Here is a 12,591-nt window from a genome sequence, read left to right on the forward strand (position 1 = left end):
TTTTAATTTATTTATGTATAGACTGTACAATAAGTCAATATACTTACTTCATGCCTTATAATTTACTAATATTTTTTTGATTAATTATATTAGTAATTCAATAAGATTATAAAGATGAATAGAATACAAAATATATACTTAAAAGTAATAAAATAATTAAAACTAGCTCGTAAATGAACCATTATTCACCGGAGTATCCGTTGTCAAGTATCCAACGATTCCCACTTTTGTATTATTTTTCTCAAATACAAATGACCTCGTTATGAATTTATCCAAATCTGGTTCTAATGTCATATTTAAATTTGAAACTACTGTTGGTATATCTTGAATTCCGTTTAGATACGAAACAAGACTATCAATACCGTCGTCGAACTCATGATTCCCCAAATTCTGTAATTTAGTAAATATTATATTTAATATTTAGTTAATCTAAATCTAATTAACATTATATGTATTAAAAACAATTTATAATTATCTAGGTTTATTTTTATTATGTATGCTTTACCATAACCTTTTTTCATATTTGCATAAATTAATTTAAGCACTTTTATTTATTATAACACCTTTTACTTTGATTTGTTTTAAGAATAAATAAATTTAATTGATTTCTTTAGTATTAGCTCTAGTTTTTTTTATCAATATACTTCTATTAGAATATTTTATCTGCTTTTGTTTGTTTTGCAATTATTGTTTATTTTATACATTAATATTCTAGATTAGGTACATAACAAATATTGTGAAATATAAATTAAGTATAAAATCAACTTGCTTATTTTTTATTATTTATTTCTCTATGCCTGACGGCAATTCGATAAAGACAAATTTTTTAATATAGATAAATATGATAGATATAAATTAAAATATATAAAAGTAACATTTATTAATATAGTAAAACCTTGATTATCCGAAGTAAATGGGACCACGCCCAATTCGAATAGGAGAAATTAAAAAAAAATATATTATTACAAATCACATATTATGTTATTACTGATTAGGTATATAATGAATTTGGGTTGTATATTTGGGTTGGGTATGTATTGATAAGCTAGACGCACGTGGCCGTCGTTAAGGTAAACGTACTAATATTAAACTGTGACCAGGAGTGTACGTTGTGATATTTTATGCATTGATTTTCGGATACATGAATTGAAACGAAATATCGTTCGGATAAGGTTCGTATAACAGAGGTTTGGATAATCAAGGTTCTATTGTAATAGTATACATTTAAAATAGTTGAAGGCAAGCAAATTAATATTAAAAATATACATATTATCAAATTAAAACAAACCATCGAGATGATATGCGTTGAAGATTTTTCTTACACTTCACTTAGACTAAAAATTAAAGAATTATTGAATTACCAAATTTTTCCCATGCCTTTTAGTAATTATCAATAATTTTCTTAGTTAATTAGGTATATAATTATTACAATTACTATTTGTAAATATGAATTAGATTTTAAGTATAATATTGATAATCTTAATGATAATAAAATAAAAAAGCCAAAAACGATTTATATACTTGATGTCCAAATATTTTATTCAAATAGGCATAACTACCCAATAATAATTGTTATTTCTGATTTTTAAAAGTTATTAAGTTTTTTAAACTTTTCTTTTGTTTTTCTTGTTATGAAAATCCTAGTATAAAATGCAGGGAAAGTCAACTGAAGATTCTTTCAGTCATAGGCGCCATTTCTGAGTACCGAATCCAAATCAATTCATGTCGGAATTTGAACAAACATTAAAATCAGTTTAACCTAGATTATAACTACTAATACACTATAATCCAGATTATAAAAGGTTTATAAGCACATAATAACTAATTTATTTATAAAAGATTTTATATGATTATAAGTTGTATTATTTGAATCTAAAATAATTGTAATTGTTATATTATATTTATTATCTATAGTAGTGGTTGGCTCATAGATTAATGTATCCAGGCCCGCATCCTGCCCACATGTCAATTGATTAAAACTCGCATTCAATTCTAAAACTAGAATATTTAATTGAATATCATGTCAATTCTTTATATTGTCTTGCCTGTGAACCTTTTTTAATTTACGAATGTGGCCTGAGTGTCCAAAAACGTTGCTGACCACTGATCTATAGATATTCTAAAATGTAAACTCACGAAACGCAAATTATCATGAATTCCGAATTCCAATTGCCGTATTGGATCCAAGAATCCGGATGGAAGATATTCGATTTGAAATTCAATATATTGCACTGCAGTATATTAAAAGCTATAGTCAGATAGATAACTTAAAAGAAACAGCATATATGGACTTGTATAGTTACGATATCTCTGATAAATTAACGAATATTTAATAACGTCTCAAATTTTCAGTAGTAGTCTGTTGAATATTGTACATTTTATTCTTACGTGGTACATTGATTTTAATACTTACGGCATTGATACATTATGCGTTCACCTAAATGTATCCATAATAATTTGATATTAATAATCCTAAGGATCAGAAAAATCTATTCGTTACAACAAAAGAACTTTTAGTTTGTTGTAATTTTATTTTGAAAATAATGTAATTGTTCACGGACAAGTCAAATTAATTTACCATAACATCAGGTTGCAATTGTTTTATGAAATCTACTACGGCCTGCCATTTGAAAAATGTGAAGTATGGTGTGCCTTGAAAAGTATCTCCAGCCACTATGAATAGGGACGTCAGATTTTTTTCTTCTGCCTTTTTCTTTTCGTCCTTTACAACTTGAGCAACCCTTGCGAACCCACCATAACATCGACCATTAACCGCATCGTTTTTGCGACATTCGTTACAGTAAATATCGGTCTCATCAAAACGGCTGTGCATGTCGTTGGTGTGGAGCAATACCAGATCTAGGTCTGCCGTTACAAACACGGCTAAATGCGCCATGAAGAGGGCCACAAACAAGAAAAGCAATTTCATGGTTATGATAAAAATTTTTTTTAACGAACAGAAATATAATCGTATAGATCGACGCACGACGTTCACTGTACATGAAAGATGTATTGTATCCGTTTGCACTTAAACGACTGCGATACACACTCTCGCCTGTAGGAAAAACGTTCGATAAGCTTCGTCGACTATAAAAGTAGGATGATTTAATATATTCTAGAACCGCCTTCGTTTCCCCCTCGAACTCACAACCACCTCCATGGACGCCGAGCCCGCGACCCACCACTGCCGTCGCCACTGCCACCGTGTCCCGTGACCTTTAACCACCACATCAACCACCTTTGCCTCCGCGACCCTTCACTACCACATCCACTGCCTCCGCAACCCCACACCTCCACATCCACAGTCTCCAACTACGAATGGATCTTCGCAGGAAAAAAATGTTTGTGTCTGTGTATAATATTACATATAGTATAATATTTTACATTTTACATTACTATAATTTACACATAGAATTGTATTTGATACAAAAATATAACTTAACCAATGAAAATCTATTAAAAAATAAAAATTTTAAACTATTTGTTGCATCACAAAATTACAAATAATACACTTATTTATACCCACTGTTGCCTATAGATATCAATGTTCAGTATTGTCAAATTATATGATATGTGTGTTATGTTATCGATTGTGTCCGCGTCGGTATCGTTATCGGCCTAACCGGTCTATTGTACCGACGGGCTTTTGATTTTATTGTATTCAGTCGGAAAAAAGTATTTTAAATTGTAAAAGTGCCGACTCCGCACATGGAATAAAAAAGCTTTTTAACAAAATTCAAATTAAATATATTATTTCATAACGCAACAAAATCATTTATTTATTATACATCATACAGTCCATTAATATAAAATTTTATAACCGGTGTAATTTTAACCCAAACCAACATTTGGTCCATCGACCCGGATTTGAACGAGTAATTGTAAAAAAAAAGTGCGTTTTATTTTGTTGTTGTTTTTTAAGTATAGTATATTCAGCGTATCGACATATCGTACCGAATCTAGCGTGTCGTCCGCAAATCCAGGAAAGTGCGTCTATAGTTAATTAACATCCCGTCGATTGACTTCGTTTATCGCTAGAAAATTTGTATGAGTAATACTGTTATTGCTGTGCAGAAAATCCAAAGTATAAGGTCAGCAAACCAGCCCACCATCAGACAAAAACCGAAACGCCAAGTGTCAAGGTAAGAGAGTCACATTTCATAATTTCTTTTAGTTCCTTTTCCTATTTCATATTGTAGTACCGTCATCTGATTAGGATGGGAGAACCCGATATAAATACATTAATTGCGCGACGCGGCCAAATAAAGGCTATAGTAACTCGGTTTCAAAATTATCTGAAATCACCCGATTGCGACACAAAACAAATACCACCACGTCAGCTCAAAATAGAAGAAGCTTGGCAAAACTTCGAGTTAGTGCAAACAGCGATTGAAGAATTAGAAAATAGTATTGGCATAACAGATCATTCACAATATAGAATTGATTTTGAAAATTTATTTTTTGAGACGGTTGCGGAGGCCGAACAAAAAATTAGTTCTATTAGAGCAAACCAAAACGAAACATCATTCCGTAACTCGAATAACGGAGAGAACATTAATTCGACATCTTCGATCATAAAATTGGCAGCGTTAAATATACCAGTATTTAATGGTAATTATAATGACTGGGTACCGTTTAAAGATATTTTTACTGCATTAATTCACACAAATAGTAATTTAACATCAATTCAAAAATTCTTTTATTTACGTTCTTCTCTTAACGGTGATGCAGCAAATTGCATAAAAAATTTTGAAACTACGGCTTTAAATTACGAACACGCCTGGAAAACGTTAACTGCGCGTTACAATAATGAAAAATTATTAATTCAATGTCATGTAAAAGATATTTGTGAGTTAAACGTAGTTAAAGATAATTCATCGGATAGTTTGCGAATGTTTTCGGATTCACTGCGTGCTCATATATCGGCACTCGAAGCGTTAAAGCAACGACCAACCGATTGGGGTCCGCTACTAATACACATAATATGTTCAAAATTAGACTCAAACACGCTCACTAAATGGGAGGTGAAATCGCCAAAAACCGAAATTCCAAAGATCGAAGATCTAATGATATTTTTAAACGATCGTGCACAGATTCTAGAAGCAGTAGAATCGTCGAAAAATCTTATAAATAATATAAATACTATATCGACATCGGAAATTAAAGACAAAGTTAATCGAAAAAATAGTCACAATAAAACTCGCACAACTTCTATGGCGTTCACAACCACCGCCGAAGTAAGCTGTTTTATATGTTACTTAAAACATACTATTTACAAATGTCCCACGTTTTTGGCACTATCAATAAACGATCGTATTAAAAAGGTTAATGAAATTGAATTGTGTAAATTATGTTTACGTAAACATGATTCAAAAAAAAGGTGGTTATCCCGAAATTGTTTCAAATGCGGAAAAACACATAATACATTACTACATATTGTCCAACATAAAATTAATAATAATGCGAGATCGACAACGGAAGAAAAATCAAATCCCTCTTCAACTCAAATCGACGGAAATTCCACGATAAACGCGCATTCGCATGACAAAAACCACGAACAGGTACTTTTATCGACAGCGATCGTACGAGCATTTGGCGAAAATAAAAGTTCGTCATTATGTCGTGCATTATTAGATTCCGGTTCACAAAGTAATTTCATTACTGAAGAATTGGTACAATGCATAAAATTAAAAAGAACGAAAACTAATCATCAAATTAGTGGTATCGAAACAACAGTACAGCATGCCCATTCGTACGTTATCGCTCAAATGAAATCAAAATTTAACGACTATAGTATTACCTTAAAAATGTTAGTAGTGTCGAAGATTACGAACGATATACCGGCGAAACACATATATAATACAGGTCAAGTACCGCAGAACGTAAGTTTAGCTGACCCACTATTCTGGTCTCCACAGAAAGTTGATTTATTAATAGGCGCGACACATTTCTACGATTTAATGGGTGAACGTCGAATTACACCTGCACCAAACGGTCCAATATTTCAAGAGACAAAGCTCGGATGGGTAGTATCGGGGCCTATACAAATGTACAATCATATGGTTGAACCGTTAAGTAACAGTATATGTCACACTGCGTTGACACATACCGACTTGACATTAGAAAATATGTTACCACGATTTTGGCGTGTAGAAGAATTTGAAGGAGATAACACCTATACTATTGAAGAAAAGACATGCAAAAGTTTTTTTGACAAAACGGTGATAAGAGAACCAGATGGTCGATTTACCGTACATTTACCATTTCGTGAAAATTCATTACGCTTAGGCGAGTCTTACAATATCGCTAAGCGTCATCTATTAAATCTGGAAAGTCATTTTTCAAACAATGCAAGATTAAAAAATGAATATACACATTTTATGAATGAGTATATAAGTTTAGGACACATGGAACGAGTACAAGACGACCCAATTAACGATAAAAAATAAGCATATTATTTACTACATCATGCGGTTTTCAAAGAAGCAAGTACGTCGACTCGACTTCGTGTTGTTTTTGACGCTTCATGCAAGACTAGTAACGGTGTTAGTTTAAACGATACATTGTTAAAAGGACCGATTTTGCAAGACGATTTGATATATATACTCGCTCGTTTCCGAACACATAATTTCGTATTGTCCGCAGATATTACGAAAATGTACAGACAGTTTTGGGTAACAGAAGCTCATAGAATATTTCAACGAATATTGTGGCGCACAAATCCACAGGAAAATATTAAAATTTTTCAACTTAACACGGTTACTTACGGAACCGTTCCCGCGTCTTTTTTGGCTACTGGATGCTTACATAAACTAGCCGATTCGCAAAATGTCGACCCTATAATAGCAGCGGCTATAAAGCGCGACTTCTATATGGATGATTTCTTAGGCGGTACTAATTCTTATGAATCAGCTGTTCAATTACGAGATGGTCTAATTAAGACAATGCAATCCGCTGGTTTAGAATTGCGAAAGTGGAATTCGAATAATGACAAGTTAATTAAAGATGTTATGTCAATAAAACAAGATAGTAACGACACGGTCCTCATTAGCGATGATAATTCGATAACAAAGGTTCTTGGATTGATTTGGAACTCAACCACTGATACGTTACAATTTAAAGTGCAACAAAATAATTTTACAATCATAGGCCGAATTACGAAACGCGAAATCTTATCGGTAATCGCATGCTTATTTGATCCATTAGGACTAGTAGGTCCCGCTATTATACGTGCCAAGTTGATGTTACAGCAGTTGTGGCGATTAAAAATACAGTGGGACGAACCGCTTCCGAGCGAAATTCAAGAACAATGGATTAACTATAGAAACTCTTTGTGTGTATTAAATAACTTAATTATACCTCGACAAATTACGTGTAAAAACGATATCGTAAATATCCAAATTCACGGATTCGCAGATGCGAGCATCAATGCGTATGGTTGTTGTTTATATTTACGATGTACAAATGCAGATGGTGTGCACACTTCAAAATTAATATGTGCAAAATCCAAGGTGGCACCATTAAAGATCATATCTTTACCTCGATTAGAACTATGCGCGGCGCTTTTATTGTCAAGATTATCGAGTAAAATAGTCCCAAAATTAAACTTGAAAATTAGTAAAAGTTATTTTTGGTCTGATTCGAATATTGTTTTATCATAGATTACTTCCCCCTTTACCAAATGGAAAATCTTTGTAGCCCATCGGGTTGGGGAAATTCAGGAACGAACTTCTATTGCGGATTGGTCACACGTCGACACCAAAGAAAATCCCGCTGATATTATTTCGCGTGGTTGTTGTCCGTCGAAATTAAGTTCATTATCATTATGGTGGTTTGGTCCTAAATGGTTAATTAAAAATGAAATAGAGTATCCTGTACAAAAGACGTCTTCGAATTCAACAAAATTAATAATACCCGAAGCCCGAGAGATAACGATATCTAATGTATGTACAAACACTATAAATGATTCTTTTTCCTTAATTAATCATTATTCGTCTATAAACAAATTAATTCACGTAACCGCTTACTGTTTACGTTTTCGGTACAATGCATTAAACACAAATTCAAGGTTAACAGGAATGCTTAGCTTGGAAGAAATTAAATACGCGCGTATTGTTATAATACGATGTGTTCAAAAAAGATCATTCCATCATGAAATAAAAGATTTAATAAAATTTAAAAACGTAAGCTCGTCTAGTAAATTGTTTCGTCTGTGTCCATTTATAGATAACGACGGTTTGATAAAGGTTGGAGGTCGTTTGAAGAACGCCGCTTCGATAGACATTTATCAACGACACCCAATTGTCTTACCCGCAGATGATCATTTTACACGTTTATTATTTGAACACGAGCACGAAAGATGCATGCACGGGGGCCCACAAGCGACTTTATCTACGATTCGATTACAATATTGGCCGTTAAATGGTAGAAACATAGCACGAAGTACAGTACATAAATATGTGAAATGTTTTAAGTATAAACCGATTGTCGTACAACCAATTATGGGACAACTACCCGCAGATCGCGTAGAACCGTCTCGAGCGTTCCTAAAATGTGGAATTGATTTTGCTGGTCCATTTTTGATTAAATCTAGTTTACGTCGCAATGCTCTTTTAAGCAAAGGATATGTAAGCATTTTTGTATGTTTTACAACCAAGGCGACTCATTTAGAATTGGTTAGTGATTTATCTACACAATCCTTCATTGCAGCGCTAAACCGTTTTTTTGACAGACGAGGTAAAAGTAGTGTGATATATTCCGATAATGCTACCAACTTTGCCGGGGCAAATAATAAATTAAAAGAATGGTACGATATATTTCAAGTCGAAAAACATAAATCAAAGTTAGATGAGTTCTTGACGAACAATGGTGTGCAGTGGAAATTTATACCCGCGCGCTCCCCGCATTTTGGTGGATTATGGGAAGCCGCTGTGAAATCTATGAAGAATATAGTACGCAAGACGTTAGGTGACACTCATTTAACATATGAAGAATTTAATACCATTCTCACGCGCGCCGAAGCATGTTTAAATTCCCGTCCTATTACACCTCTCTCTACTGATCCTAATGACTCAGGAGTATTAAAACTCAACACCCGGTCATTTCCTAATAGGTGACTCTCTGCTAGCAATTCCCGAACCTGACATATCTGACGTTAAAACCAACAGATTGACGCGATGGCGTAGGTTAAGTCATTATTGTCAAATAATTTGGAAAAAATGGAGTCGTGAATATTTAAATCAACTGCAGGAGAGAAAAAGGTGGGCAGGTGAGAAGGGATCTAAGTTAGATGTGGGTACTGTAGTATTGGTTAAAGACGAAAACATTCCTCCCTTAAATTGGAAGCTGGGTCGTGTGACGAAGGTTCAACGAGGTTCCGACAACATCATTCGTTCAGCTGAGGTTAAATTGTTAAATGGTTGCATAACACGAGCGTGCGTAATTTGTGCCCTCTTCCCTTTGATGGAAATATATCTAAATAATTAAATATTTATTATATTTTATGTAAATGTGTATTTATTATAATCAAGTATCGAAATTTATTATTACTAATCATTTATTCTAATTTATTTATATACCATTTTTTATTATATTACTGTTATATTTTTATTATAATTATCATTAGTTGAAAATAAATTCATAAATAAACAAAAATGTTAATTTTTTTCATTATTTTGTTTGTATATTTTCAACAAAACTTTTTATTCTTTTTTTACTTTTTTGTTTGTATATTTTCAATAAAAATAGATCAAATTTTAAACAACTATGGTAACATATAATTATGTAGATATAACATTAAATCATGGATATGTTTTCGAGTTAAAACTTTAACTTGTATTATTTTAGTAACCAATGTAATTAGAGAAGGGTAATGCTTTTCTGTTCTTGAAATTCTTCTTAATATCCATCTAAAAAATATATCCATGTTATAAATCTATGTAATATATCATGTATGTTTATAAATATCTAGCTTTATATTTAATTGTATGTAAATCTTTTGTAAAATATATATGTTTTTCATATTTTTTTTAATTTTCTATGTACTAGTATGTAAATAGTATAAAATATTACATGTTTTAGTTTTAAGTATGTAGTGAAAAATAAGTATTCAAAAATTTATAATTATTTCATATAATTGATACCTATTTTTATTTTATATGTAACTAATTATGTTATTATTATCAAAAAATATAATTATTATCAATCAAATTAAACAGTATAATTGCTTAAACAAAAAAATAATTTTATAATATAATTTTTAGAAATTTTATGTTGGCAACACATTTTATGCCTCCGTTTTCGATTCTGGTTCTTATCATTTTTCGGACAACTGCTCTCAACTCTTAAAATTTGTATTGTATCTACTGACGAGTTATCTAAACTCAATCTAAACTTAACATCTAACTGCTGTTTAAATTTTAAAATATTCTTTCATAAATAAAACATTGTATTAAATTCTGTATTATAATAAAAACTAATAAGTAACAAACAATAATGATATCTGTGTATATACAATGAATAAAAAGCTTACTTATAATAACAAAAAGGTTTAATTAGCGATTTAAAAACCAATTACACTTATTCACATTTTGATATTTTATTAATTTAAGAATTGTTTTACCTTAAAACTGTATAAATTAATATTTGACCATTATTCGCTCGAGTCTTTTGCCGTTCACTCCATATTAAATTTCCTAAGTCATAATTTTTTTTCCAACTATCTATATGTCGTCCAGGGCCGTATTTAGTGTGGAGCTCTAAGGTACTGTTTTGTCAGGCGGCTAAATATGAGAGGGTGCTAATTTTTTACCGAGCCACAATCCAGAAAAAAAAGTTAAATGTATTGTTGATATACACAAATATAATATACTTACATAATAAAAATATATGTATATACAATATACTTATTGTTTTTAAATTACATTAAATTTATATTTGGTATAATGAGGCGTTTTTTTTTTTTGTTGTCCCTGGTGTCAAATTCCTAAAAACGGCCCTAATGTCTATAAGTATATGCAATGAAATGTCCAATTGAATATATATTTTTTGTTACTGGTGGTATAAACTAAATTATTCCTCTGATATTAAAATTTTGCTCTGTATATTGATCCTTTTTGGAATATTATTTAATACAACTAGTAAATCCAAATTGGTATTGTCAGTTTTAATATTACCTGTGTTTATCACTGGTTCGATGAAAATGTGTTCTCCTAATTCATAATTTTTCACCAATTTTCCTTTGGAACAAGACTCACATATATTTGTACTTACACGATTTGAAATAATAGCATCTAAACTATCTAAAAGAAATTCAAATGTTTCGTTTGGTAAATTGGCAATTATAATTGGTCTATTTCTATTTAATATGAAGCTGCAATCGGAGCATAGAATAGTCTCTCTTATAGATGGAAAATTTGTAAATAACTTTTCAGTTATAAATTGAATTGTGTATGCACAGTTAATTTTTATAAAGCCTCTTGGCGGATTAATAAGTGGATTGATATGGTAAAATAATATTTTTACATAATATAGATCTTTTTCGATATGTTTGTATTTTAATGCCATCTCTTAACATGTTTGATATTATTTCAAAAAGCACATAAATTTTATTTTTATTTATGAAATCGGCATAGTAAATATTATCGGCAAATGCAGTTATCATTACTTGTGTTACGCTATCAAAAGTACAAGTATTTGTAAGGAAATAACAATTTTCTATGATAATTGACTTTAAATTAGACAAATTTCTATTTTTTAATAATCCTATAACTGGACTTTTTATTTAAGAGTTATCATTATAATGTAAAATGTTCGTATCTATATCCAAGTAATTACATTTTTTATTATTTTGTTCATACTTGTCTAGTCTTAAGCCCATCCAATTTTCATACTCAATTTAGGAACCATCATTGTTCTCATATTCATGAATGCTCTCGGTTTCTTTAAATATTTTTGATGTAATTAAATCGTTAGTATTTATTTTAACTTTCTTATATTCTTTTTTTTTTCAAGATACATTTTTGTGCCAATTAGATTTATCGAACCAATTATTGAGTTTATGTGGATAATGACGAACTCATTAAATAAGCTTTCAGACGTCGCACTTGACTATGATGGATTTCCAAAATTGAATATTAGGACCATCACAGCAGACCAACATGAAAGAAGTTTACTAAAGTATAATAATTTTTTCGCGATTCCTGGACTAAATTGTAAATTATCATGATCACCATAATTACTTTGTTGATTACTATTTGTGATACAACACTTGTAAATATCTAATATTTGTTGAAATATTGTTGTATTAGTAATTTTCTCGTGAAAATGTGTGTATATCATATCATTATGGTCTTCTTTATTTTTTATTTTTTCATTAATGTCTTCAACATCGGTAGTATGCGTCGCTATCCGATGTTTTAGGCAGGTTTGAGCCATTTCACATTTTGTCAATTGACCATTCTTATCTACACCTTCTGTTTCATTTAAGCTTACTATAAATATTAACTTTAATAATATTTTGATATCTTCAAAGTAAGTTTTAACTATTATTAAACCAATTGCTCTTAAATAAAAAATGTTCTTTCAAACTGA

General features: G+C 30.9%; 3 protein-coding genes and 1 pseudogene across 3 annotated transcripts in view; 3 read left to right on the forward strand and 1 right to left on the reverse strand.

Annotated features, from left to right (window-relative positions):
- Window positions 1–3,054, reverse strand: part of LOC112683158 (protein 5NUC-like) — a 13,516-nt gene extending 10,462 nt beyond the window's left edge. Inside the window, exons 1-2 of the mRNA XM_025554059.1 lie at window positions 2,579–3,054; window positions 168–390 (exon numbers count right to left, since the gene is read on the reverse strand). Of these exons, the coding sequence (XP_025409844.1) occupies window positions 168–390; window positions 2,579–2,929 (574 nt within the window). The 5' untranslated portion in view covers window positions 2,930–3,054. The remainder of the gene's footprint in view (window positions 1–167; window positions 391–2,578) is intronic.
- Window positions 3,055–4,217: 1,163 nt separating this feature from the next.
- LOC112683159 lies at window positions 4,218–6,449 on the forward strand. The gene has a single exon (XM_025554060.1). It carries the CDS (start codon window positions 4,218–4,220, stop codon window positions 6,447–6,449), a length of 2,232 nt encoding a protein of 743 aa, XP_025409845.1.
- A 207-nt stretch (window positions 6,450–6,656) lies between these two features.
- Window positions 6,657–7,661, forward strand: LOC112683161. Its single transcript, XM_025554061.1, has one exon. The coding sequence runs from the start codon at window positions 6,657–6,659 to the stop codon at window positions 7,659–7,661; it is 1,005 nt and encodes a 334-aa protein (XP_025409846.1).
- Window positions 7,444–9,486, forward strand: LOC112683162 (annotated as a pseudogene).
- The last annotated feature ends 3,105 nt before the right edge of the window (window positions 9,487–12,591 follow it).

This window comes from Sipha flava, unplaced genomic scaffold (assembly GCF_003268045.1).
Source record: "Sipha flava isolate LNK unplaced genomic scaffold, YSA_version1 220_pilon_pilon, whole genome shotgun sequence".
Lineage (NCBI taxonomy): Eukaryota > Metazoa > Arthropoda > Insecta > Hemiptera > Aphididae > Sipha > Sipha flava.